This window comes from Telopea speciosissima, chromosome 7 (assembly GCF_018873765.1).
Source record: "Telopea speciosissima isolate NSW1024214 ecotype Mountain lineage chromosome 7, Tspe_v1, whole genome shotgun sequence".
NCBI classification, from domain to species: Eukaryota; Viridiplantae; Streptophyta; class Magnoliopsida; order Proteales; family Proteaceae; genus Telopea; species Telopea speciosissima.
The window spans coordinates 58,132,231-58,154,962 of record NC_057922.1 but is presented as its reverse complement, the minus strand read 5'-3'; the positions used below and the strand labels follow the sequence as shown (position 1 = coordinate 58,154,962).

At 42.3% G+C, this 22,732-nt stretch overlaps 1 protein-coding gene and 1 long non-coding RNA gene across 4 annotated transcripts in view; one reads left to right on the top strand and one right to left on the bottom strand.

The window, feature by feature from the left end:
* LOC122667835 (nuclear poly(A) polymerase 4-like) overlaps nucleotides 1–21,099 on the bottom strand; it is a 30,743-nt gene extending 9,644 nt beyond the window's left edge. For all 3 annotated transcript variants that reach the window (XM_043864284.1, XM_043864282.1, XM_043864283.1), the window contains exons 1-3: nucleotides 20,900–21,099; nucleotides 20,732–20,809; nucleotides 9,411–9,518 (exon numbers count right to left, since the gene is read on the bottom strand). In XM_043864284.1, the coding sequence (XP_043720219.1) occupies nucleotides 9,411–9,518; nucleotides 20,732–20,809; nucleotides 20,900–21,016 (303 nt within the window). In that variant the 5' untranslated portion in view covers nucleotides 21,017–21,099. The remainder of the gene's footprint in view (nucleotides 1–9,410; nucleotides 9,519–20,731; nucleotides 20,810–20,899) is intronic.
* LOC122667836 lies at nucleotides 787–21,299 on the top strand. Its single transcript, XR_006333868.1, has 3 exons — nucleotides 787–798; nucleotides 8,182–8,186; nucleotides 21,134–21,299. It is a non-coding gene; the product is annotated as an uncharacterized LOC122667836 (long non-coding RNA).
* Nucleotides 21,300–22,732: the final 1,433 nt, after the last annotated feature.

The following is a 22,732-nucleotide window of genomic DNA, read 5'->3' as shown; positions in this document are numbered from 1 at the left end:
AGAAATCTGTAGTCCAAAGACCACTTGATTTCTAGAGCTGTGGTGTTTTGGATCATTCCAGAAGACCTAGGGGACACCAAATCTGGAGATTTCAAGCTGTTTGAGACGGTTCCAGAGGCTGCAATTTGATTTCCCCTCTTGTGCTTTACTGTGACCAATTCCAAAAGTTGAAGATGATTCTTCAACCATTCATTACTGACGCCCATATTCTTTGTCTTTTTCCAAGTTAAGTTACTAAAAACTACAATATTGCATTCCATTAATTACCATTCAGCCAGCAGGAGCAGTGGAGATGTAACCGGAAGCAAAGGGATCAAGAACAACCGCCATTATTTCAACGTAACAACCACGACGGCTCAACTAAAACGAAAATAAGTTTTCACTTGTTTTCTGGGGTTTGAATAGGTTTTTGGTATTAAATGTTAGAAGGGTAAAGTTGGTATTTTACATTTTATTATTAACACTGTCCACTTAAACGACACAGGAGATCGCACTGTATTTAAGACAAACCTCAGGGGATCACAGTGTGATTTACCCTTAAGAAAATTGATCCTCTAGTTGAAAGAATCAACCGGTACACCTAAAAATGACCGAGTTCAACGAAAGAGTCAACTCTAAAATAAAAATCAGAGATCCCAGCACAGTAGACGGCTACAAGGCCTCGACTCAGCAAATCTCAGAGGCAATTCCGAGGATAATTTCCCAAAACAACTGGGAAATAGGAGCCCTAAATGAATTAGACAAATGCGTCGATGGTCTCTCAGGCAAGATAGATGACCTGAAAGAAGAAATCCAGAAGTGCAACACACTTCTAGAAAGAATCGACAAAGGCAAACAACTTGCCTTATATGAAGGCGGCATAGCTAAATGCATAGCAAGCCAAGTGGTTATTCCTAAACCAACCCCTATTCCGGCACAGCAGTTCCAGACTGTTCCTTTCTCTAGCATACCTGAACCCAAGTATGTTAAGTGGACAGACAAATCCGTCAAACCCAAACGAGAAAAGAATAAAATGAAAAGGTTATTAGGAATCAAACCAAAATGGCATCTTCTAAACTTAAAAGAATTTGAATACCAAGGACTTGAAGAAAAGGTCAAAAATGGTAAGATACCGTCAATAGAATTTGACCAAATTTGGCATTCGCCTCTCCTTCCTTCTCGGTCCTTGTCAATGGTTCCCCCGCAGGTTTTTTCAAACCTAAACTTGGCATTTGCCAAGGATGCCCCCTCTCCCCCTTCTTCTTCTCTCTGGCTTTGGAAGTCCTCTCCAGGAGTCTCCAAACCAAAAGGGACCTTCACCTCATCTCCACCTTACCCATCTTGCCTTTGCTGACGACCTGATGATTTTCGGATTCAGATCCTCTACGGACTGAATAGTAGCAGGAATCGTCCTGCCTTGCAACTTGGGCTTGACACCTGTAAAGTAACAAATGCAACGGTTACTTTTCGAAAGTGGGATAACTTTGGGTTAAAAAATTGAATGCATCGATGGACCAATCCGAACCGGTTGGGTTTAACAAACCGGTCCTTGGTTTATCATTTTAACAAAACAAACCCCATATCCTTCACCCATTTCAATGATCTAAGAATTCCCAGAAGTATTAACATGAATCCATGACCCGAGGCCTTGCCCACCTTCTTCAATCCCATAAAATCCATTCCCTGCAAAAGCGGGCGACCAAAGCCCGAAGTCCGAGAAGATGGTTCTCTTGGGTTAATAGACGAAGAGGGTCTTCTGGGGAGGTTTATCGACGAAGGCGGGCCTCGACTGAAGGAGGCGTTCTTTGAGGTCCGCCATGAATGGAGAAACTCCAACTTCTCAATAACAATAATCACCATGATTCAAGAAGAAACCTAAGTATAGTGATTTTTGTTTTCCAAACCTTCGCCTAAAATAGAAACTATTCACCATGATTTTTTTAGTTCCACACACACAAACAGAGAGAGGTTTGGGCTCGGTTTGGGTTCGCAGAGGAAGAAGAATCAATGGACTTTTTTTCATATTTGAAATGGGGGGAATGGGGTTTGTCGAGTTTATGAGAGAGATGCGCCGTTGGAGAGGAAGGCTTTCACAGAGGTGATTTCTTCACCCAGGATTTCAGAGGAGGGAGAAGAGGTTTAGGCTAGGTTAGGATTCCCAGAGGAAGCAGAATCGATGGACTTTTTTTCAGATTTGAAATGGGGGGAAGGATATGGGGTTTGTTTTGTTAAAATGATAAACCAAGGACCGGTTTATTAAACCCAACCGGTTCGGATTGGTCCATCGATGCATTCAATGGCTTAACTCAAAGTTATCCCATCTCAAAAAGTAACCGTTGGATTTGTTACTTTACAGGTGTCAAGCCCAAATTGCAAGGCAGGACAATTCCAGCTACTATTCAGTCCGTAGAGGATCTGAATCGATGATTTTCTCAAAGGCCTCCCACTCCTCCATCTATGCCATCATGTCTTCCCTCCATAGTTATCAAGGCGTCGCCATGGTGTCCAGGCAGAAATCTGGGGGTATGGCGATGGGGCACCTTATGGTATGTAAGAAAGGCGACCGCCTTGATCACCAAGGCGCTGCCTTAGTACGCCTTGTGAGCAAGGCAGTCGCTTTTTGGTGTTTTTTTTTATATGTTTTATTGTTAACTTTTTTTATGTACTTAAGTTATTCTAATTGAAAATATGTCATTGGTTGTACATTTTTGGTTCAATGCTGCAAGAAGTATGGAATCATATGTTAAACTTAAAAAAAACAAAAAAACAAAAAAAACAAAACCTAAATACCAATGCCAAACTCTATTCACCTAATCACCTTCGCAGGACATACCAAAATCAAAAAGAAAAAAAGAAAGAGAAAAGAAGCAACGTAGCGACGACTTGCAACGACTCTGACAGAGCTCAGCTCAGACCTCAGTCCTTCAAGGCTTCGACTCCTTCTCAGTCCTCCCTCTCAGTCCCCATCCTCCACCGGGGTCCGGCGAGGCGGCGACTTGCAGCGACTCTATCAGAGTTCAGCCCTCAGTCCTTCGACTCCTTCTCAAGTTCTCAGTCCTCCCTCTCAGTCTGCATCCTCCACCGGCGTCCGACGAGGCTAATTGTAAGTCTCGTGTTTTTTCCCCTTTTTCCTTCTAAAATCTAAACCCCTTTCCCCTTTTTAAGTTCTAACTTCTAACCTCTCTTCTCCATCGACACCCCCATCTCCAGCATCCACCCCTACAGGCGAGAGAAGCAACCTCCACCCCCACCGGCGACATCTCCAACAGTCCAGCTTTCACTATCCCTCTCAGTCCCCGAAGGTTTCACCGGCGTCCGGCGAGGCAGTGACATCTCCAGCCTTGTAAGTATTGTGCTTTTCTTTTTCTTTTTTTCCTTCTAATCCTAAACCCCTTCTAAACTCTCCACTCTCCATCAACGTCTCCATATCCAGCGGTCTAGCCTTAACCTCCACCGGCGTCCGGCGAGGCGGTGACATCTCCAGCCTTGTAAGTAATGTGCTTTTTTTTTCTTCTTTCTTCCTTCTAAACCTAAACCCCTTCTAACCTCTCCACTCTCCATCGACATCTCCAGCCTTGTATGTTCTTTTGTTTGTTTCTAAAGAGGACGGTGGACTCTGGAGTAACAAACAATTCCTTAAACTTCATTCAATCTTGTCTTTCTTTCTTTCCCTCCTTTTTTTTTCACAGAATTGAATGATTTCTTTATTGGACTAAAATGAAGTGATCACAAGACCAAAACTTGTAAATATTTCATATTTATGAATGGTTTTGAACTTTTGATTGGGCCGCTCTCTTGGCTGCATTTGGATGGACTTAGGAGAGAGGTCTTTTCGTTTTATCTTTCCCTCTTTTCCATAGAGGTCTTTACGGTGTTTGTAGATATGCCCTACCCCCTTAGCCGACATGTCATGATTATGCTATTTTGCAATTCCTTGATTATGTACTTCAATTCTTTCATATTTATTTAGGATACAAGTAGAATTATATAAAAATTAAAATGCTATTTATGCCTAATAAAATGGTCATATAAAAAAAAACGACTAGAACGCCTTGTTCGCCAAGGCGACGCCTTGAGGCCGCCTTATTGCCAAGGCGCTTAGGAAGGCCCTCAAATGCCATGGTCGCCTTGCTGCCTTGATAACTATGCTTCCCTCCACCTCTTTGAGACTCTCTGGCCTCCGCATTAATCTCTTCAAATCCAAAATCTTTCTTTCTGGTATCCCCGAGTCTGACAAAGAGACCCTCCGGAATCTGACTGGCTTCTCCATTGGAGTCCTCCCTGTCAAATATCTTAGCTTTCCTTTTATCCCTACTAGGCTTTCTAGTAATCACTGCACTCCCATGCTCGACAACATCCGTAAGCGTCTCCAGCTCTGAAAAGGCAAACTCCTATCCTATGCTGACAGACCTGAGTGCATTAGATCGGTCCTCCAAGCTTCTTACATCTACCGGTGTGGTATCTATGGTATTCCTAAAGCCACCATCAAGGCTATGGAACACCTTCTTTGTGCCTTCTTTTGGAAAGGGAAAGAAGCTTCCAAATTTCTCCACCCAATCAGTTGGAAATCTATTTGCCTCCCCAAAGCTGAAGGAGGCCTGGGCATCCGCTGCATCCGCGACTCCAATACCGCGGGTATCCTCAAGCTCATTTGGAAAATTTCTTCCAAGCATGACTCCATCTGGGTAAACTAGGTTAACTCCCACCTTCTCAAAAAGGATTCTTTTCGGGCAGTCCCCATCCCGTCTGACTCCTCTTGGATCTGGCGCAAGATTCTCCTCCTTCGCCCCCTCGCCCTTAGAGCCATTTCCTCCTCCATTATCAACGGATCTTCCACCTCCCTTTAGCTTGATCCCTGGCACCCTCTTGGAGTCCTTTACAATGTCTCTGGGCCAGTTCGATCTACTCCTCAGGCATTCCAAAATATGCCCCTCTATCCGTCATTATTTCTCAGGGCTCTTGGCCTCCTCCCTTCGCACTATCCTTTCTCAGATCTGGCTGTCCCTTCCCCCCCCCCCTTCTCCCCCTCCCGCTGCTCACGCGAATAAGGTTATTTGGCTTCCCTCCTCCGATAGCCTCTTTAGCTCCTACTTGGAACTTTGTTAGGAACCTTGGCCCCTCTGTCCCTTGGCACAAGTTAGTCTGGTTCAAAGGCCATATCCCTCACCATAGCTTCACAATTTGGAGATCCCTCAGTCTTCACCTCCCAACCCAAGCCTTCCTCCTCCATTGTCACATACATGTCTCCCCCTCTTGCATCTTTTGTTGGAATGGCACTGAGGACATAGCCCATCTCTTTTTTGCTTACCCTTTTACCTCTACCATCTGGAAAAAAGCCCTTACAATCATTTGGTTGCGCTGCAGGAGACCACTTGCCTTTGATAGGGAATGGCTCTAGTTGGACATGACCTTTACTGGAGACACTATATGTGGCACTGTCGGAAAGCTTGTTTTTGGCTCAGCTATCTACCATATTTGGATGGAAAGGAATCTTAGGAGATGGACTTCCAACTCTAGATCTTTTGATATGATTTGGAAAGCCATCTCCTTTGATGTCTCCTCCAAGCTCAGTTTTATCCCTCATAGATCCATTCTTGATACCCCAAGGAGCAAGAATATTTTTGTATCCTGGGCTCTTGATACTCTATTTTGCGTAGGTTGGCTCTCGGTTGCCCCCTCTCTCTCTCCCCCCCCCCCTTTCTCTTTGTATATCCCCTTCCCCTCTTTTTTCCCCTGCCCCCTCTTAGGGTTTGATAATAGATGTTATTCACCAAAAAAAAAAGAATATGAACAAATCTACCATACCTCATCATTCAGTTTCGATAAGAAACATAAATTCAAAAGAGTAGAAGTCTATGTAACAGCCTCCTCTGAAGAAACTAGCATATTCCTTGGGGATATTGCTGAAATGAACAAAGCCAGAAAGGAAGGCTATAAATTTGTTCATGTGGGAGCTATTCAAGTCACATTCAAACTCCTTGCAAGAAAGGATTTGAAAATATCTCTCTGCTCTATCCTACAAGATGCAAGAGTAAGAGAAAATCAAGAAGACAACTTCGAAGAATAAGTTGAGAGTGTCTGTTTGGCCAGAACACAAGCCTCACAAAAAAATCATTCTTATCACAATTTCTTGAAGAAAGTAGGAAATAAAGTGCTAAAATTCCTAATGGAGGGTAACCTAATCTAGATTGCCATTGGTAAATTTCAGAAGAGACTAAGGAGTTCTGGTGTGGAGAAGATAATGGGGGTGGAGTGAGACGACCATCATCAAGCAGGTACAAGCCACCGTGTACTTTACCCAATCCAATTGTCTTCTCCGAGGCCAGATCCTGAAAAACACCATGGGAAGGAAAAAAGTTACTTTGTAGTTAAGATCACGTGTAATACTACTAATGGAAAAAACGTTATTAGTAAAATTAGGAATGTGTAAAACAGAAGACAAAGGAAGAGATGAAGTGCAGTTGATGATTCCTTTTCCAAAGATATAAGAAAGGGAACCATCAACTATTTTGACATTGTCCTTCCCAGAAGTGGGAGAATAGCAATGGAAAAGGCTGGAGGATCCGGTAATGTGATATGTAGCTCCAGAATCAATGATCCAAGGATGGGAAGCTACTGAAGCACAATGACCACCATATTAAATACCTGACCGAGCAAAGTTTGAACCTGAAGGAGTAGGGGAATTGGCAATAGCTGATGTAGTAGAGGCAGCAGCAACGAAAGTCTTTAGCATACATAAGAATGCCTGTAGACCAGTAATAGACCAGTGTCAGTAGTCGGGGCTGTAGCAACAGACTTAGAGTGATGGGCCTTCTTGTTTGGTTTCTTCTTGGCAGCACGTTTGGCTTCAAATTCCGCTGGCTTCCCATGAAGTTTCCAACATTTTTCTTTGATGTGGTAGGGCTTGTTACTGTGCTCACAAGTAACAATGCCCTTGGTCGAATCACTAGAAGAGGAGTTTCCAACAGTGACAGGGATCGCCGTGGAAGCAGTCTGGAGAGCTGATCTTTCAGTAGGTAGAGGATGGAACATAGCAGCCCTATGATTTTCTTCAGAGGAGACCAAGGCATAGGATTGTTCAAGTGTGGGAAAAGGAGAGTGACCCAACACTTGGACCCGAATCTGATCATAATCCACATTTATTCGAGCCGAGAAGTCATAGACCCATATCTTGTCAACATGCTTCTTGTAACCAGCAATATCACCAGGGGTGGAAGGATGGTAATCAGAAAAATGATCCAACTTTTGCTAAAGGCTACGAAGAGTAGCATAGTACTTGGAGACAGATAATTCCCCCTAAGTGGTATGAAGGACTTTCTTCCGGAGTTCATAAACATGGGCATCATTACCAAGTGGTTTGTATGTTTCCTTGCAGGCAGACCATATCTGAGCAGCTGTATCAAGAAGAAGAAATCTACTTGCAAGGTTTGATTGCATTGAGCCAATCAAATAATACATTAGGATACCATTATTGGAGATCCACCTGTTCAGAAGAGGACCAGCTTCAGTTGGCATAACAGTAGTACCATCAATATGGCCAGTAAGCCCACGATCAGTAATGGCAAAGTAAGCAGAGCGAGACCCTATCAAGTAATTGCTCCCATCCAGCTTGATAGGATTAAGGAGAAGGTCACGGGTGTCATTCCAACCATACTAATCAGCAGCAGAAGTGCCAGTGGGGACTTCAGAGCCAGCCATTATGCAGCAGAGAAACCCAAATCGCAGAAAGGGGCTATGGTGATGAAAAATCCAATAAATACTCCAAGATAAGAGCTGGAAATTGGAGGAGAAACCTCTTTACATGTAGGAAGTTGTCCCCCAAAACCAGCAGCAACCAGATAGGGCAATCCCCTAGACCGACTTTTTCGGGTGAGATCGATGTAGGGTAGAGTGCAATCAAAAAACCAATGTAGTGAGCTGAAACTTGGATCGAGTGTACTTGTAGTAGTGCTGAATCACCCTTCCAAAAGTCAGCATCAACAAAAAAGTAAAACCCCAAGATCGATATTTGCGGGGTTTTGAAAGAAAAAAACCACTATGAGAGCAAAATCAATCAGGGAGAGAAATCGCAATATGGCTGGAGATAGAACCTTGTCCAATAAGAATCTGCTACAGTTCTTGAGCTTCAACAATGTGGAGAGAGATCCCTTGTAAGAGTAAATTGAATCAGTCCAAAAACCTTGAAGTCTTCAAAAGTCGCAGTCAGAGTACAAGCTCCTATCGATCTGAAAATTCTATAACATTGAATGAGGTGATGGAGAGCAGCAACTGAATCTGTAGATCACCTCATCAGTGCTGCCCTAGTGGGAGAATGAAGAACAAAAGGGGAAAGAGGGGAAGAAGAGCTCAAGAATGAAAGGGAGCAGAAGGGGAAATCGAGAATGGGAAAAAGGAGACTGCCCTAATCCGAAACCTGCTCTGATGCCATGTTAGCATATCTGAATTAGAGAGAAATTGCTTCAGTGATCAATATGATCAAACAAGCCTTGTATTTATAATAGAAGAGATTACATACTAATGACCAAAAATACCCCTAGCATAGCCGACTTAACTAGGAAGTACAAAGAACGTAAAAATACAACTGTAAAATGACCAGAATACCCCCACGGTGAGTGAGTAGAAACAAATAGGAAAGGAGTACCGGACAAAAGAAAACTCAGAATTGTGGAGGAAAGGAGGAAGAAAAGGCCCATGGCCTACAACCACACTATGCCAGTAACAATACGTAATCCCAATTCTGTTTTTTATATTCTGATCAACTCCATCTTAGATTACACATGTATAAATAAATAAAAAGAAAGTCATCTGAAAATTGAAACCTATTCTACTAGGAAATTAAATTAAACTCACACTGGCAACACAATATAATGTCCTACGTAATCTACCCAACTAAATGAGTACATATTATACCAATAAATCTCTACCAAATATTTACCAGCCGCCCCCCCCCCCCCCTTAGACCCAAAAATTGGGTTGGGCCGATTGTGTCTTGGCTTGGGTCTCCAAAGCAGGTGGTTCTGGTCCAGCCATGCTAACGCAACAGCATCATCCTCCTAATCCTTAGTCCTTTGCCAATTTTTCAAACTAGATTTCTTAAGCCTTACTGCCTGCTTGAACTTCATCATTCAACCGACAAGTTTCCCTAGATGAATGTCACTTTCCTTCAGATTCGCCTAAAATATATTTAGCTACAGTCAGTATAAGTAGGGATGTCGTTCCACATCATATTAGAGTCTTCATTAAGGTCCTAATCAGATTTACATTACATATCACATACCAGTCCCTTCAACATAAAGCAAAAACTATCTTGGGAAACCTTGCAACTTTACAGAGCTAATATTTACATCACCATCAATTTTGCAAACTTCAAAACCAAGTCAAGTTTAAGTATAAGCATTTTTTAAACAAAAGTATCTTCTTCTAAAACTTACCCCAAGCCTATAAGACCCAAACGTGAATATCACGGCGTTTGCATCCTCAACCATTTGATCAGTATACCCTCTCTGTCGAGTTAGCTGCTTCACCCAATCTTTTACAATCTAAAAAAGTGTGGGATGGGGTAAGGAACATTAAACACAAATAGCTAAAACTGTTCAATCATTTGAATAAGTCAAATGCAATCAAATCTCATAAATAAACAGGGGAACCATTTCTCAGCAATTATGCAATTATCCATAGGTAAATCACATGCAAACTTCAGCCACTTCATGTAAATTTGACTTCAGAGAAATCTTAGAAACAAATAATAAAATTCAGCTCAGATCAACAACAGTCAAACATTTTTTGAAAAAAATTTCAAAGGTAAGCATAACAGCTCAGTTCCAGAAAAATATCCTCTAGAAAAGGAGTTCACTGGTTCCACGACATAAATATATATTTTTCTAATATTCAAAGGTAAATAATTAAGAAACTTCGAATTGAATAACTTGAATGCAACCCCCAGAATTTTCCAGTGATTTACATCATGATAAATTAATGCTGTAATAGTGACCCTAATTAGAGGGCGGACCTCGGCGCAACAGTAAGGTTCTCCATTGCGACCTAGTGGTCATGAGTCCGAGTCAGGAAACAGCCTCTCTGCAAAGCGGGGGTAAGGCTGTGTACATAATGACCCTCCCCAGGCGGGAGCTTTATGCACTGGGTACACCCTTTTAGTGACCATAAGTCCGTAACTATGCCACAGAAGAGCAATGCACTTAAAGCAAGAAAATTTGTATTGAAAAATAAATAAACAGCATGGTATGTCGTGTAATAAGCATTGAGAAGAGACATTAAAGTTCTCCTATAAAACTACCAGCATGCGTCGGTCACACGAATATGCACTGGGTGTTTGATGCAGGTAAATTTCAGAAAATGCAAACTAATATGTTCTGCTTCATCAATTTTTCAAGAAGAGATCAAGAAAAATTGAACACCTTTCCCACATGGAGAGCATCATAAATATATCGTCGTTACATTTGTTCACGTCGTCTTTCCTTCCATCACTCAGTCTGGGAAAAGTACAGCTTCTTCACCATCTTAACAACTTACTTGGATTTGTGATCCGTTGAAAAGCCAGGTAAAAACATGAGTAAAGCAGTTTAGCATCAGGTTGGCAGCTGGGATCAAAACATATTAAGCTATAATAAATATTCTGAAAAATCCATTGCTTCAAATTCATTCCAGGACATCCCGAGGATATGATCCTACAATGAGCGGAATTGCAGAACCAGATTTAAGTGACTGATCCCAAGTATTACAATTAACTGCTATGTCAAGTGTAGGTTGTGTAATTTCATTATAGATATTTACTGCATTAATTATTTTGAGGAAACGACTATTTTTTCCTTCTTCAGCATACTCTCTGGTTGTCCAATCAGAACTTTTCTGGTAGGGCACATAGCAGAGGGTTTTAGAAGTGACTCTGGTGAAGTGACGAGGTGACATTAAGGAGCATTCAATGGTCCTTTGACGATTGTATGAGAACATTTCTTGGCTTCATTAACAAACACCTCATTTGAATTGTTCCTTTCTTCCAAGAGGATTTTCCACAAAACAGTTCTGCAAATGTATTGTAAATTCGATTCAGAATTGGCTTTCACTTCACAGATGAATGCCCCTGAGAATAAGCCAGTTATTGCACCACCAAGGGTAAATTGGTAAATGACATATTTAAAAGATAGTGTCAAAATACAAAGCAAGCGGTTGTGCCTCTCACTGCTGGCTTTTCTGGAAGACTCACTCGACTGACAATAAAGTATAACCACAATTGCTAAAAGCAAGGGTGGCACAGGAATATTCATTAATACGGCAACCCTATCTAAAAGGGGTTACTCACTTGACTGACGAGAAAGTGTACTACAGTGGCTAAAAACAAGAGAGGGAAAAAAAATATTCGTTAGTGCGGCAACCCTATCTCAACAGGTTTACTCACTTGACCGACAACACAGTGCAAGTGTGTAACCACAATGGCTAAAAACAGGAGAGGGCACAGAAATATTCGTCAATACGGCAACCCTACCTAAAAGGGTTTACTCACTTGACTCTCAAGAAAGTATAAGCACAATGGCCAAAACAAGAGAGGGAACAAAAATATTTTGTTACTTAGGCAACACTAGCTAGACAGGTTTGACCAAAGGTATCTATTAAACAGCCTTCAAGGCAGTAATTACTCTGTTTCATTCTAGTCTTCACAACTACTCCACTATGAAATCTGAACAGCAGAGATCTGCTTCCCCACTTCAGAATTCATAATAAGCACAATTAGAATTTGAACTTTTAGAATTTCCATTACAAGCTCTGTTGAATGCAAAATGCTTATCTCTTATGCCCATAGTTCAAGATCTCACAAAATTTCGCCGGAATTGCATGAAATATTTTGTTTCAACATTCACAGGTTCAAGTCCTGGAAACAGAGGTGTACATTTGACCCTACCCAGACCCTGCTAAACGCAGGAGCCTTGTGCACTGGGTACAGCCTTTATTTGTCGAAACAAAATATAGTGCGATACTGAATGACTACAAGATTTTGGTCGAATTTTGACGATATATATTGTTTTGATAAAATTTTGACCAAACCGATACTTTAACCTAATAAGAAATGCAAGGGAAAGGCTGGGTATGCTAGCGGTATACCGAATGCTACCACCCTATGTGTCTATCACTCCCTTCCTCTGAGGGGTAAGGGAGTCATTTCAAAGGGGGGAAGAGAGAGATAGACACATAGGGTGCTAGCATACCCATCCCTCACCCTAAATGCAAATATTTCGAATGAATTTTGACCCATTTCGCTGGTTTCAACAAGAAACCTTGGGAAAACTATGATATTGGTGTTTTTTTTTCCAAAAAACCCCCGTACAAGCATGGAACAAGTTGTTGGGTAGTAGAATGCATTAGAAGCGATTATTTGCTGTGTTGATTGAAGATTTGTATAAGATTCAAAGTTGTGGGCTTCAACTTTTTTATATGTTACAAACCATAGCCCGATCTATGATGGCTTCACAGAATCGGATTTTATTTTTTGTTTTAAAAATAACTTGCATTGGTATCAGCAGCAACAACATTTTAGTGGTTTTGATCCTAGTCGGAATTCGAAGTGGTATTAGGACTCTGTAACAATATCAGAACTAATAAACCAGAACGATCAGAAGATGAAGAAGAAGAATACGATGGAAAGAAAGACGCTGTTCTTAGAACTAAACAGAATCGGATGAAAGCTATCACCCCACCCCTTCTAATGCAGTTCTAGATTGGTAGAAGACCAACTTGGAGCCAGTAAACCAGGATCTGTTATGAACAGGTGAATTGGCTAGGTCAAAAATAGGTTTTTAGTGAAATTATGGTTAGGGTTTCGGGTTTTTGAAAAGAGGAAAAGATGGATTTCTAGGGTTTGGCTGGACAGAAGTTAACCAAACTTTAATGGTTTTCTTAGGAGGGTACGAGGGATAATCGGTCATATTTGTAGGCTGTTTTGACAGTTGGTTTGGTCTGGGCAGAATTTAGGTTATGGGAATGATGTTCAGAGATCGAGGGGATGTTAGGGTTTGGTGGTTTAGAGGATTAGAAGAAGAAAGGTTAGAGTTGGGATGGATCAAATTCACTGTTGTTGCAGAATTACCTTGGCAGCAGCTTGTTTGATTGAGAAACTTAAATGAAAAATGAATCTTTAACTAGAACTTGAAGGAGATCATCACAATATAAAGAAATTAGAAGTACAACTTAGAGTTAGGGTCTAAGTAAGTCTCAAGGAATCAAACCTATCTAGGACTCATAAAAAACCTAATTAGATATTAAATAACAACTAAAATAAAAGAAGTCGCAGGACATATTAATGTGTACATGACAAATATGTACCCCCAAAGTACAAATGGTCATGTACCCCTTACAGGGTTAACTGAGTGAGGAAAGTACTAAGGGTACTAGTATTTTCTGGGAGAGGAATAACAGGACAGGCGGAATCAGGGGTATCAGGTTTTGATCTGGGAGGAACCCAGGGAACAAAACTAGAGGATCCTGTCTGTTGGTCAGGTAAAGGTTGGAAAGTAGGTTGAACCATGGGTTTTTGCAGGGAAATAGGAGTGGGTTGAAAAACAGGTTGGGAAGAGACAGGGTATGATGTATGGGATCGCTTCGGTTTTGAGGATTTGGCTTTGAGGGTGGCTAGATGTCTCTGCTGGTCCTGTAACTCCTTGAACATAGCAGTTGGGAAGCTATGTGGAGCTGAGTACTCATGGTATATAGGGGTTGTAAATGATTCAGGGAAGAGAGTGGGGCTTGACGGGAATGGTTGAGTTTGAGCCAGTTTGAGCTGTTCTTCCAACAGTTTCTTTTCCTTTTCTCGGCCAGAGATTAAAAAGGAGGCATATGAGGAATCCTTCACCGTCATGGCTATAGTCATTAGCTCTTGGTGGAGGGATTCGATTCGTGTTTTGAGGTAACGGATGTCGGATTCATTCTGCCGGAGAGCAAGTGTGTGATGCTCCTGGTAGGAAAGAAGCTTGTTCAGATACTGGTTCTGGACCAAAGCATTTTCTGCCTGCCAATTAAGCTGTGCTTCAACTGTGGAATTGGCAGCCATCTGTCCCATGTTGTCAAGAACATTAGGGGGAGTGACTTTCCATTTGTGGCGGCTGCGATCAGCATCTTCATAGTCAGCAGTGGGAGGGAAATTCCAGCTGATCCCTTCTGAACTAGAAGCCATAAAACAAGGAATGGGCTGCTGGATCTGAGTCTGCCACAACATCAACGGGGGAGCCGTTGGAGGGGAAGGCAGAGCCGGAGGTAAATCTGGTTTGCAGTAGGGCGTGACCGGTGGAGGAGATGGAGCTGGTGGCGGAGAACAGCAACCCAAAGAACAGGGTTTGCTATCGCCATAATCCACGATAAACTGGTATCTGCCACGATCTTCTCCAAGTGGTCCGACATTTGGACAGCCGGCCTGATAGCAGAGCCATAGAAGATCTGACTGGCGCATTTTCTTCTTTGGCTTCGGAGGTGGAGGAGGCTAAGGATCTTCTTTGAGATCATCGACGTCATCCAACCAGGATGGGGATGCCGAAGGAAACATGGTACACATATCAGCAGGCTTTGGATATGTGACAAATGTGCGGCCATCTTCAAGAGGCTGGTAGACATGGATTGTAGCCGTCAGAGGTGGAGTAGCAGCTGGGATGTTATGAGTAGACTCGTACGCCGTGATCCATGACTCAGGGATGAGTTTGAGCAGGGATGCTCTGTCGATCTGTCGAGGAACATATGTAATAGTAGGGATCCGATCCTCGCCGATTTGGACGAACAGGGCTGCATCATTACTGGAGAATCCAGTATTGAGGTTCATGGCATGGTTTTGGAGTCTGTAGCAGATCTGGTAGTGAAGAGTGGCTGCTATCGCTATCTCTTTCTGAGGCGCACCCGTCAACTGAATCAAAAACTGCCAAGCATCAGGCAGGTTCGGATCTTGCAGAGAAATATTGTAATTAGGATACACCGTGTAGAAAACAGTGCCATCGTTCAGAGTGGTCTGAACGTCCGTGATGGTTGCATGAGGGAAATTCCGAAATCTGGTGTCCAGAAGATTAAGGCGCATGGCAACTGGGAGACCCTTGCGACCATGGAAGGTAATGGCTATCTTGACGGCACCAAGATGGAGATGGGTGTAACCTAACTGGATCCATTGCCTGATCAGCTCAGGACTGATGTTCACAGGAAAATACTGTTCTTTTCCACTAGCAGTGACCTGATTCTGTGAGAAAGGAGGAGCCTGGACGTACTCCTTTAGACCTTGAGTCTTTTTAGGAGATATGATCGTCCTGATCTTCCTGGCGACTGAGGTAGAAGACTGGGGGAAAACATCATAAGGGTTTATGATGGGGAAGTTGGTCGGGTGAATTTGCTGTTCAGCCGGGGTATAATTAAGTTCATATAAGTAGTCTACCTTTGAGGCATGGGAAGAATTAAGAGTAACAGGAGCAGTAGGAGGTTGTAAACTCATGATAGAAGGAGAGATGTCTTCCGTCCTTCAGAGATGCACCGAGCCTTTTATCTGTTATGAGATGGAAACAGTCAACATAGTGGATGACGAATAGTGTCTTTCTCTGACCAGACCGGAGGTAACCCGAGTGTGCCGGGATTTAGAGCGGTCTCTGCCTGCAGACCCACACCTTACTCAAGGGACGTTACCAACCTGGTTGGAGAAGAAGACAAACAGTACACCACACACACCTATTTCTGATGCAGAGGATCCGTCAAAGACGGCAACTGCAGAGCATACTTAGGCTGCAAAATATAAAACATCATCATCATCACAGACAAGAGGCCAGGGAGCAGAGCTCCGTCGAACAGAAGCAAGAAGGGTTTACTCACAAGGCTCTGACACCATATTCAGAGTTTTCTATTAATTGCGGAACTTGATTACAAACTGAGCAGACGGGCTGCTTAAATAGGCAAACATACCAAATACAAGCAAACTAAACCAAACAAATAAACCATGGTTACTTTTGGACTTTACAAACCAACCATGGTTACTTTTGGACTTTTACCAAACCATGGTTACTTTTTGACAAAGGCAATAACAATGATATGCACTAATCGGTGTCGAAATTGTAACTCGTTGTTGACATCCCAAGTACTGCGAGTCTTGCGGAGAAGCAGGGTAGAGTTGCGGGGTCAACATGGTTGTAGAGCAAGGTGGTCTGAAGGTGTACCTCGTCCTTGTGAGCTTGAATCATCACGATGAGAGATCTTCAATGTGCCAGGAGGGAAAAGGTCGATAAATATTGTGATCAAGATGGGAGGTGTGACCGGTGATGATGGATGAAATCGGAGTCGATGGAAAATATAGGTGACAAGTCGTATCAAGAGCAGAGATCTTGAAGCCATTGAGGTATGGGCGAAAAGTCGGAGAAAACGGGCTAAAACTGGGGTCTTTGGAGCAAAGTCTTTAGAGAAGATGGTGGAAGAGGGAGGTAGTGATAGAGAGTATGACGGTTGAAGGTGAGAGCAACGTGATGGTTCTTTATCAAGAGGGCGGGTTGATGGTGAAAGGAGTAAGGAAAGGGAAGTCTGGGAGACAGACTACCCAATCATACTTAAGGCCATTATGATGGACCATGGAGATAAGAACGGACTGATAGGTAGAGATACTATTGGTCCTGAGGGTACGAAGGGAAATATTACTGAAGAGGAATGCTGGGAGAGCCGGTAAGAGGTCAAGGAGTGGATCAGGTGGATCAGGTTGTGGTGGAGCTGAAGAAGATGAGGAGGAAGCTCCAGGAGTGAGGGGCATGCAAAGGGCAGGGATGGAAGAAGATAATGGTAAATTCTTCTTGGTCCTAGAGAGGAAATCTGCAAGGACATTATCTTTGCCTTTGATGTGACGAACCTTGAAAGACCATTATGAGAACCCCTTTGTGCCCATCGTAATGCAATTTGAGATTCGAGGAGCCGCCTTGAATCGTAACATTTTGGGGAAAGCTGTCATATCCATCTCGATCTGGAATGTATGGCCAATAAGGAAGAACTGAAATTTCTCAATTCCACGACGGACTGCAAGAATCTCTTTGAATGTGGAGTGGTAGTGTTATTCGGATGATTTGAACATGCCACTACGGTATCCGCATACACGTCTTATCTTGTCTGGGGATTCTTCAAGTAGAACCGCACCCCATTGGGTATCACTGGCATCGGACTATAGAATAAGAAGTCCTGTAGATGGGATCTGTAGAGTTGGTAATGACTGGGCCAGGGCTTTCAAATCTTTGACTGCCTGGGTATGAACAGAGGACCAGGGTGGTGCATCCTTTCTGAGGAGTCGGTGAAGATGATTTGTGAATCGGACCTGGTGAGGTAAGAACTCGGTCATGTAATTAATGATGCCGAGGAATTGCTGCAACTCTTGCCGAGTGAAGGGGCCATCTGAGAACTCGAGGAGGGAGCGACCAATATGAGGCTGAAGCTGGAATTGTCCTTTTGATATAATGACACCGAGAAAGTTAATAGTGTCGACTGCAACTTCCATCTTTGTGGGTGAGAGCATTATACCATGGGCTATGGTGATGTCCAAGAACTGCTGGAGTAGAAGAGCATGATCTTCCTCTGTATCAGAGAAGAGGAGGATGTCGTCTATATAGATCAAAGCATGTTCTTGTATGGAAGCATAGACCTGTAGCATAGCTTGTTGAAACAGGGAAGGAGCCACCTTAAGACCAAAGGGGAGAACTGTCCACTGGAAGTGTCCACCGGGAATGCAGAATCCGATTTTGGACCTGTCATCTGGATGAATTCCGAGCTGCCAAAATCCTGCTTTGAGATCAAACTTGCTGAATATCTTCCATGGCCAAAGTTTCCTCTGCTACCTCCTTCTCGAACACCGACTCTTCCAGTTCCCAGAGTCCTTTACCTGCTTATCAAACCCATCCCCCAGATGCCTCCCAGGCTCCAACTGAACCTATTGTCCATAGCAACGACAGTGAAGTTGACACTGCACCACAGCAGCAGCAACAACCCAGAGCTCCTGCACCTCCTCATATTCCCCCTCAGGCACCTAATCCTAGTCCTTTTGCCAATCAGGACCCTAAACAGCTATTCACCTTTGATGGTCTCCCTTTTCATATATGGCCTGAGCGGATTTCGAAGTTTCATGCTTGGCTTACTGCAGAAATGTTAGTTGCTAGAGCCACTGACGGCACTGTTATTACCAAGTTCTTGGCCCGTACCCATGGAACCCTCAGAGAATGGTTCATGGCCCTTGGTGGTTATCGGCAACTCCAGTGGACTCAGATTCCTATTGATGTCTTCATCGCACAATTGTACAATGAGATGATTGGACCCAATGAGAACAACAGAATCAAGGCCCGAGAGGAGTACTTCCAGATGAAATGTTGCTCCTTTCAGAAGGCTGATCTTGCTAAGCACTATACACGGATGTTAGACCGTTTTTACATCCTTGGAGGATTGGATGACCCAATATGAAACAAGTGTTCCTCAATTCTTTCCCAGAACCTTTGGGAAAAGAGGCCGTCAAATCCCTGCAACATTTTGGTCTCCGAATTGATCAAGCTCCTATTGGTCGTCTCTATCAAGAGATCCTTGGTGCTCTGCAGAAGTTATGTGATCAGCAGCTATTTTTCAAGCAATGGGAAAAGACCACTCATAAGCTCACAGATGCTTGTCACACATCCCATCTTCAGATCAAATGCAAAGACAAAAACTGTTCTTGTCCATCTAAGAAGAAGTCCCACTTCTCCAAGATCAGTTCCCGTCCAGAGAAGACCCACAAAAAAAATGGTAATTACAGATTTCATCGGTTCAAGCGTAAGCATCAACATAGGTCTCAGCAGCAGCCCTATAAGTTCTTCAAACGAAAGAAATTTCGGCAAAAAACCTCTACCAAATGCTATGCATGTGGAAAAATCGGCCATTTTGCTCGCAATTGCCCTGACAAAGCCAAGCAAGCCAAATTAATGCATATGCTGGCCCCCTTTTCCATCACTGATGATCCAGATGCAGATGTTGAATCCCTTTACTCTGTTGATGATGATTTCTCCCCGGACTTACTGTTTGTCCTTGAAAATTGGGAAGACGAAGACTTGGATACTTCCTCACCCGAATCCGAGTCCGATGGATTTGACCCCATCTACCCGATGGCCTCTCCTTTGTCCTCTCCTAACCCTCCTAAGTCACCAACTTTTGCTATCACCAAGACCCCACTTCCTCAAGCTGGTCTCTCCATCTCTCCTACTACATGGGACCGCCCTATCAGAATCATTGGCTACTTTGACACAGGTTGTTCCACAACCATATTAGCTCCCCATGTCCTTCCTCCTGATTGTTGGAAACCTCATAAACAGTTCTTCACTGCAGCCGATGGTCAAACCTTCTCGGTCAACCTCATCTCCAAGAACCCTGTCCGATTTCAAGTATTCCCCTCTCTTACCCTATGTCATACAGTCTTAGGATCTTCACTTCCAGGACGAGACGCCCTTATTGGCTTTGATATCCTTTGTCAGTTACCCCACCTCAGATGGAGTATACATGGTCTCAGCTACAAAAAGCAATTCATCCCTTGGACAACTATTCCTAATTTGCTACTAATCACTCCTATTGCAGATGTTAAAGAACAATTGCTCCTCCGTTGCAGTGCTGAAAATCATGCAGACTTTCTCACCAAGTGTGATCATCCCCTTTGGCAGAAACCAAAGTTCTTCATCCGTCTCCCTTTTAAAAAGAATGAAGATGCAAATCCTACCAAAGCCAGTCACTCTGGTATGAAGCCTGAACACCTCACCAGTGCTCGCCAAGAAGTTGCCCTCTTAGAAGCTCAAGGCCTCATCGAGAAGACATCTTCCCCTTGGGCTTGTGAAGCATTCTATGTAAATAAGAGAGCTGAACAGAAGCGTGGCAAACTGAGACTTGTAATCAACTATCAGCCCCTCAATGCATTTCTGGCTGACGACAAATTCCCATTACCTACAAGGCCTGCCCTTCTACTTCAACTTTCCAACAGCAGACTCTAAGATGGGCATAGGGGTGACTTGCTTGTATTCTTGACTCCCATATTTTTTTCTCTTTGTAATGAACCATATATGATGTATAACAATTGATGTATTGTGAGTATTCTAGTATTAAATTTTTGCGGAATAGACCATATTAGAAATCAATACAGTAGCATACAGCGTATACTCTAAACTAGGGTCCGAAGTCAAACTACCATTTAGAGAGTGTGTGTGTGTGTGTGTAAATCTAAGAGCTCCACTATGTTTAGAGGGCCTAAAAAGGGGTTTTCTAGATGTTTCAGTACCTAATTTAGCCATTTGGGCCTTGAAACCCTGCATCAAAATTTGCAACCGAAACCTTCCAGGCTTTGACTGGAAAAAAAATTTATTGTATCGCAAAATATTTTGGTTTCGAGCCTGGTCGAAACAAGGCTCAAAACCGAAATCTTGAACTATGGTTATGATTATACATAGAATAGTCTCTTTTTGACATGAAATTTGATTATCTCTGTACCTCCGGACACATCTTTTTCATCCAGTTGCTTTCATTTTTTTTAATGATGATCTAGTTGCTTTCATTATCCAACTGTGATCAGAAACACATTATTTTTTCACTTTTTATTTTCTTTTTTGAGTTGAGGATATCTGTAAACATGTTTCTTCAAGTCTCGCTTTTAAAATGAAACGCAACACTTTTAGGAGGTTGAATCATTGAATGATAGCTCAGCACGTTTGATGTAATATATCAATAAGAAAATCCATATGTGTGTACGTACCAGTACCTGATCAATTTGGCCAAGAACCTCTTCTCTCAGTGCAGCTTCTTCGTTGCTCTCATAAAGCCCAGCATCAACCAAGAACTGACACACAAACGAATATTAGAACAGGTGCACGTAGACAGCAAATGGAAGACAACTAAGCAACTTTTTTCCGAAGGACCTAACACATACCTTCTCCAATTCCAAGCTCCTCTGAATGTCCGCCTCCGTAGGTCCAGCAGAAGATATGGGTTTTGTCACGCCATACTGTTTCACCGCTTGAGGAGGCGGGGAATCAGTGTGGGCCATCCCAACGTCAATGAAAAGAAACCCCAGAGCGGGGGGTACCAAGAAAGAGGGGGGAGGAATAGACTTGACTAAGAACAAAAAACTAGAAATCTGCCCAAGCTTTCAAAAAGGGGAGAGAAAGAGAGAGAGAGATCGAATCTGAAGCCCGAGCAAACAGTTTCACATAAAAGATAGTGCTGGAATCAGATCGAAAGGGAAGGAACACCAATAACGGTGAAATCGTTGAACCAAACCCTAGAACCATCAAAATGAGCTTCTCCGACGGAATTCAAGCAATACGAAAGATTAAATCATCAAGAACGAGAAGTAATGAACCGGGGAAAAAAAACTAAATCACAATAAATAAAAAACCCAAGCAGACAGGCACACACAACACAGACAGAAGGAAGATTTTTTAGAAAGACAGATACACAACACAGAGAGAAGGGACATTTATTAGAAAGAAAGAGCGAAGTGGGGACAACGAAAGAGACAGAAGCGCATAGATCGATATCTGGAAACCCAAGTAGACAAGATGACGAACGAATCTGCGACATAGAAACCCTAAATCCGGCGAAGCAAAAAAGCGGATTCACGGGTTCCCACTGTGTGTTGCTGCAGGAGGAATTAAAGAGAGAAAACCGAGAGAGATGAAGGGTGTGGACCGTGTGGTCCGTGTGGAAGGGGGAAGGCCAAGGTGTAGGGATCCGAGTGGGGGCAGCGGCAGCAGACTAATCGGGAATCGGGCTGGACACGACTATCTAAATTCTGAAGCGGAAGCTGGTTTTGGGAATTTTCGTAAAAAACGGTTTTTTTTTTTTTTGTTTTTTTGAAAAATTACATGATTATCTACTTTTGAGTTTTCATTTACAAAACTGTCCACCCTATGTTTGAGATAACAAAAATAAACAAAAACAAGTTTAGTTTTATAAAAATAAACAAAACAATGACTATCCTTCTTTCCTTGGCAGTTCCCCTTTGAAAAAATCTCTTTTTTCTTCCTCTATTATGTGGGGTAGCAAAGAATGGCGGTGGCTAGGATAAGGGTAGGGTTGCAGGGAATGGAGGATGCCTAAGCGAGAAGGCAATGACATGGGTAAAAATGTCTAAAAAAGTAAATATGGGAGGGAGAGACATTATTTTGTCTAATTTTATAAACCTTAACTTGTTTTTGTCTATTTTTGTTAACTCAAACATAGAGTGGACAGTTTTATAAATAAAAACCCAAAAGTAGCTAATCATGTAATTTTCTCTTTCTTTCTTTTTTTGGGTAAAAGCAAAAAAACGATTTTGACAAAGTGTGTAGTACTACAGGCCTATTTATTAAATTTGGATTTGAAAATTAATTGGATGAAGAATTATTCAGAATAATTCGTTTTGTTAATCTAAGATTCGATTAAAAAAACACAGGCATAATAAAATTTGGATTTGGATTCAAGAATTATTCGTTTAAAAAAAAAAAAATGGGGCAAAAAATTCGGACGTTATTTTTAATATTTATAGTTTTTATTTAACACTATCTATCAATTAACATACATGCATAAAATATAAGTAATATAACAAAAAAAAAAACTTTTGGTAAAGACATAAAAATTAGAATACATACAATTTTTAGTTCATCCAATTTCATAATCCATAAAAGCATAATAAGAATTACAATGGTCTAAAGCATAACAAAAATCAAAATCATAACATTTAGTTGTAGTTTGTCTAATCTATCTCACAGCTTGTAGCTTG